General features: G+C 57.0%; 1 protein-coding gene across 3 annotated transcripts; it reads right to left on the bottom strand.

Moving 5' to 3' along the window:
- Positions 1 to 588: 588 nt before the first annotated feature.
- LOC123594128 (putative MAGE domain-containing protein MAGEA13P) lies at positions 589 to 4,497 on the bottom strand. Of its 3 annotated transcripts, none has more exons than XM_045470771.1 (2): positions 4,375 to 4,497; positions 589 to 1,710 (listed from the first exon to the last, which is right to left on the bottom strand). In XM_045470771.1, the coding sequence occupies exon 2, from the start codon at positions 1,642 to 1,644 to the stop codon at positions 604 to 606; it is 1,041 nt and encodes a 346-aa protein (XP_045326727.1). In that variant the 5' UTR covers positions 1,645 to 1,710; positions 4,375 to 4,497; the 3' UTR covers positions 589 to 603. The 3 variants fall into 3 exon arrangements, with proteins under 3 accessions (XP_045326727.1, XP_045326728.1, XP_045326729.1); XM_045470772.1 differs by lacking the exon at positions 4,375 to 4,497 and adding an exon at positions 4,151 to 4,234; XM_045470773.1 differs by lacking the exon at positions 4,375 to 4,497 and adding an exon at positions 3,943 to 4,138.
- Between the last annotated feature and the right edge of the window lie 788 nt (positions 4,498 to 5,285).

The following is a 5,285-nucleotide window of genomic DNA, read 5'->3' as shown; positions in this document are numbered from 1 at the left end:
TGGAGACTTCTCTCTGGTTTACCCACGATCCCCAAGGAATTGCTAAGAGCAGTTTTCTATTCTAGACTTTTCTCTTACTTGTAAAACACTTGCAAGAATAAATGAGCCAGTGACCCAGGGCTTTCATTTATTAAGATTTAATTTCTCATGCACACTTTAGCCGAACAAATCCAGGTACAGATCTTTAATTTTACTAGCCAGCAGACTAAACGGGATTCAGGAATCCTAGCATGACCGTCTTGTACATTTCCCCCTCTATTTCTCCATCCCATCGATTTTATTGCCGGACTCTTGCGTATTTCTAAGGAAATTCCACTATCTGTGCCATGCTATTTTCTTCCAGATCAGAAAATAAGATCAAAAGTTTCCCAATATATTTTCCAGAAGAGCAAAATTCTTATTCTTAAGCCTAATGAACAGCAGTAAAGATGTGACCAGGGTCATTCATGAACCTAGACCATGAAGCTAACCTTTTAGAAGAGCATTTGAAAAATAGCAAAACAAAAAAAAAAAAAAAAAAGATAAAATCTGCAATTCAGTCCTCCACCGTTTAGAACTTCGACTGCCCTCTTCAAACACAGAGTGGAGGATCTTCCTGAGGCTTCACTCAGGGCGAGAGAAGCTGCTGGACGGGACACTGGAACCTTCACTGGCTGTGACAGTAGTACCATCGGTGGTGGCCACTGTGGCCCGGGCTCGTTCTTGCTCGTCTCGCAAAGCTTCTCCATACCAGTACGGGAAGGAAGTGGGGTCAGTCCCAGTGACCTTGGAAAAAAACTGCAGGACTTTCATCTTGCTGGTTTCAGCGTGGGCCCTGGGACCCCACAGGAATTCGTATCGTGGCGGATCGCTGTGGGGCACCTGCTGGTATACCAGGTACTTTTCCTGCACTAAATCTTCGGTGATGAGCTTCCTGGGTTCCCCATAGATGAAATCCTTCCTCCCAGCATACACTCCGATCTCGCTCAGCACCCTCCAGATCCTATCCTCAGGGGCATGGTCGCCCTCCATAAAGATCACACCCAGGATAAGGATCAGGAGGCCGGTCTTGGGCATGCCCTGGTCGTCACTCAGCATCCCATCGTAGGTGAGGTCTAGGGTTTTGATAAGCACGTAGGAGTGGTTGATGGGGTCCACTTCCTTCACTTCGAGGCCAAAGACAATCTCCATGCACTCACAGGCTTTCCTGAAGATCACAGGGAAGTGGTTCTTGTGCTCTTTGATGCTCTTCAGCATTTCCGCCTTTGTGATGGGCTTCTTTGCTACATACTTGCCACTCAGAAACTGCAGCAATCTAGCTACCATCTCGTCCAGGACATCGCCAGGCAAGATCGCCGGGTCTGATGGAGCCTGGGAGGCACCTGCATCCCGTCTTGGGCGGCCGGAGCCCTCATTTGATTTGCTCGATAGAGTGGCTTCGACGGCGGGGGAGGAAGAGCAGACTTCCCGAGACCGCTGGAGAACACCTGGGTTTCCAGCAGCAGGCACCGCCTCTGGGGCGCCCTGGATCAAAGGAGAGAGAGGAGAAGAGGCAGTTTCCTTCTCCTCAGTTGCAGGAACCTGTGCAGCTACCAGGCCCTGAGCCTCCCTTTGGGCCTTAAGGCCTACTTCAAGCTCGTGGCTCTGACTCTCACTGTGAGACATGATGACCGGTGTCGGGGGCAGCAGGCAGAGGTATGGGCAGCAGGTGGGTGACGGCAACCAACTGGCCTGAGGGAGAGAGGAACAGCGTGAAGGACTCAAGTGTGTCAGCTCCGACAAAGGCCATCATAGCAGGTGTTCCCTTCCTTAGTACTCTAGGGATCTCCTGTCTTCCTGATTGGAGAAGGGCTGGACGGACTCTGGGGATCTCTCTTCTGGAACAGGGGGTCACCTGTCCTTACCTTGATGCCTGCCAGGGTCTGGGACTCCTCCCTCTGTTGACCTGAGGTCACCTTCCTTAACCCAAGGCCTCACCGCTGTGAGACAAGAGAGGAGGAAGCGAACGGGGTGCCACATTCAAACGCCATGCCCTGGGTCCTATCTTGTCTGATGGCAGGGGCAGGGGCAGGAGCAGCTGGGCCCCATCTGTTCTTGAGTAGGGGTCCACCGCATCCTCCATCCTCACATTAACTCCTGGCAGAACCTTAGACTCATGCCTCTGCTAACGGCCTCCAGCTCCTTGAGACCACCAGGTAGTTCAAGTAGCAGTGAGGGTGCATTACCTCTGGACACTGTGTACCAGGGTTTCCCTAGGCAGAAGCAGGGGGGAGAAGGGGACTTATCTCTCCAAGGGCTAGAGGTGGGGAGAGCCCCCAATCCTTATGCAGGGTCCTCATTTTAACTCCTGGGAGAGCCTGGGGTTCCTCTCTCGATGGCCTGACATGACTCCCTCTGCTGGTGTGAGGCTGTCCTGTCAGACCAAGGCCTTCACTTCCTTGAGACCAGTGAGACAAGGGAAGAGGTGTCACATCCACCCATCCCTGCCCAAGATCTTCCAGGGCTGACAGCAGGGGTTAAGACCCAGGATGTTTTGGGATGGTGGCTCGATTTCGTCATCCCTCCTGGTACTTAACTCAGTGGCCAGCAGGAGCTGAGATGCCTACCTCTGGTGACCTGAGTGGCCTTTCCAGACAAAGATCCTTACTTCCCTGAGATCCACCCCACCCCCCCCCCCCGCCATGCCAGCTGGAAACGAGGGGGGACTCAGGTAAACTGACATGCTAGTGGGCTACCAGGGGCGGGGCAGGTTTCTGTGGGGACCTCTTTGTCTGGAGTGGAAATTACCCTTAGCCTTCCATTAGCAATTCGTATTGGGCCTGCACTCCTTCCTTTCTGCAGACCTGAGGCTGCATCCCTCACCCCGAGGCTCTGTCTCCTGGAGAGGCCAAATAAGTGAGGGGGTGACAGGGGGTTGCAGGAAGATGCTTCTGCCCTACAGCTCTACTTGGAGCCTTGCAGGGCTGACGGCAGGAGCAGGACAGGGCTGGAGACCCCTCTATCCACGGCTGAAGGTCCTCCGGTCCCACATCAGTCCTCACCTTGACTCCTGCAGGGCTGGGGCTCCTCCCCCTGTACTTGAGGTTGCACCTCTCAGACCAAGGCTGTCCCTCCCTAATGCCACCGAGAAGGGACTGAAGCTGGGCTTCGGCCTCCCTGGCCTGCCTGGCGTATACTAGGGCTGATGGCCTGGGGTTGTATGGGTCTCCGCGCAATTCCCTCCATGTTCTGGCTTGAGGGTGACCCCCAGCTCTCCTCAGGGTATCCCTATTTATTCCTGGGAGGGCCTGAAGCCACTTTTTGTTGACCTAAGAATGTTGCCCTCAGGGAAACGCCCCCATCTTCCAAAGACACTAGGCAAGGAGGTGAGCAGGGCGGACGGGGCATCTGTATCTGACAGCCCTGGCTGGGGCCCCTCACGGCTGAAAGACAAGACCGGTTTCTGTGGGGCCCGCCCTATCCTCTCGGCCCTAAAGATCCTCACCCTTCTACCTGGCAGGGTCTGAAACTCCTCTCTTCGATCACCAGATATTGGGTCCTTCTGACCAAGGCTCTCACCTCCCTGAGACCCCCGATTCGGAAACAGAAGGAGGTTCCGCCTGACGCTATCTTCCGGGGTCCCCGGGGGCTGACAGAAGGGGTCACAAGAAACTTCTGGAGAGGTTCCTTAGGGTTTGGGGGGGGGGCGGGGCAGAGCCACAGTCCTTCCCGAGGACTCCCTACGGACTCTCGACGGCGCCTGCGCCCTCTCCCTTTAGCGAACCCGAGAATGAGGCCCGCAGGCCGAGGCTCCCATCTCCCAGAAACCACCCACAAGGAAGTACAGAGGGTTGGGGGAGGCGCCTCGGCCTAAGCGCCCTGCTCCGGGCCACCCAAGGCCGGCGACCAGGAAGGGTATCTGCGTGCCCCCTCCCCCCCTTTATCCGGAAAGAGGTCCCCTCGGCCCTCCATAAGGGTCTTCACCTTGAGGCCTGGCAGAGCCTGGGCCTCCTCCCTCTGAGGACTTGAGTTCACGCCCTTCAGACAAAAGCCTTTTTTCCCCTCAGGCTCTCAAAATGGAGGCCCGGATTCGGCCTGTCTGGGGCCCTGCGCGGGGCCTGTAAGGCAGACGACGAGCGAGGTGGGGGTGGAGAGCGAGAGCTCCCCCTCAGCCCTCATTCTGGGTCCTCACCTTAACCTGGCCACCCCAGCCGGCGGCACGTCCCTCCGACCACCGGGGCCCGCTTCCCGTCAGAGAAAGCGAGGCCCTCGGGCTCCCAAGATGGACATTGGGATCAACCACATCCGGGACCCCGCGGGGGGTCCTTCCGGGCAGACCACAGGGGGCGGGGGAGGGGCGTTGGCGCACCCGCTCCGCGGGGAAAGCTACCGCCAGCCCTCCCTCTGAGTCCTCACCTGACGGGTGCTGGAGCCGGCCCGTCCCTCAGGTGCCAGAGCTGAGCCCACGCCCGGGACTCCTCCCTCTGGCGACCTGAATCCACGCCCCAAGTGATGAAGACAGCCTCTCGGTCCCCCGGACCGCCCCAAGGCAGAAGTCAGGTACGTCACTTCCGGGAACTCTGCCTGGGGCCTTCCAGGGACGATTGTGGGGGCAGGGAAGAACTCAGGGCCGTTTGTGTCTGAGGAGAGGACCCCTGGCTCCTCCTCCTGGTTCTTTACCTTGAACTCCCTCTTCTGACGGGAGTCCAGCCCGCTCGGAGGGAACCTCGCTTCCCTCAGATTCCAAAAGGCAGGACGCAACACATCCCTGTCCTCAGCCTGGTGTTTCCTAGAGTTGTTAGTAGGGGCGGGTCCCGATCTACTTGGGATGGGAAAACCCCTGACCCTTACCTTGACTTATTGCACTGGCCGAGTCCCCCGCCCCCTGTTGAACTGAGGCCTCATCCCTCAGGTCAAGGCCTTTATCTCACCAAAAGGGGAGGCAGGCTCCGTCTTGGCATGACGGGCCCGAGTGGGGTCTGTCCGAGCTGACAGTAAGGGCAGGCTTGCGGCTCCCTATATATTGTGGGATACTCCGCAAGTATTTATATTTCTTCCTGATAGGGCCTCTACCCTCTGCCTTTATAAGGCCCCCTGAGATGCCCACCGCACAAATGCAGATGATGTGAGTGGTAAGTGATAATTGTTCCTGGGGCCTCCCCGGGGCTGAAAGCAGGTGTGCATGCCTGTGGGGCCCCTCTGTTTGGGGTGGGTGGCTAATTCAGCTCTCCATAAGGGTCCTCACCTTAATACCTGGCAGGGCCTGGGGTTCCTCCCTCTGCTAGCCTGAGTCCTGCCCCCTCAGATCAAAGCCCTTACGTCCCTGA

The sequence above is a fragment of the Leopardus geoffroyi genome, chromosome X (genome assembly GCF_018350155.1).
Source record: "Leopardus geoffroyi isolate Oge1 chromosome X, O.geoffroyi_Oge1_pat1.0, whole genome shotgun sequence".
NCBI classification, from domain to species: domain Eukaryota; kingdom Metazoa; phylum Chordata; class Mammalia; order Carnivora; family Felidae; genus Leopardus; species Leopardus geoffroyi.
Note: the sequence above shows the minus strand (reverse complement) of the source record. Positions and strands in the feature narration are given on the sequence as shown.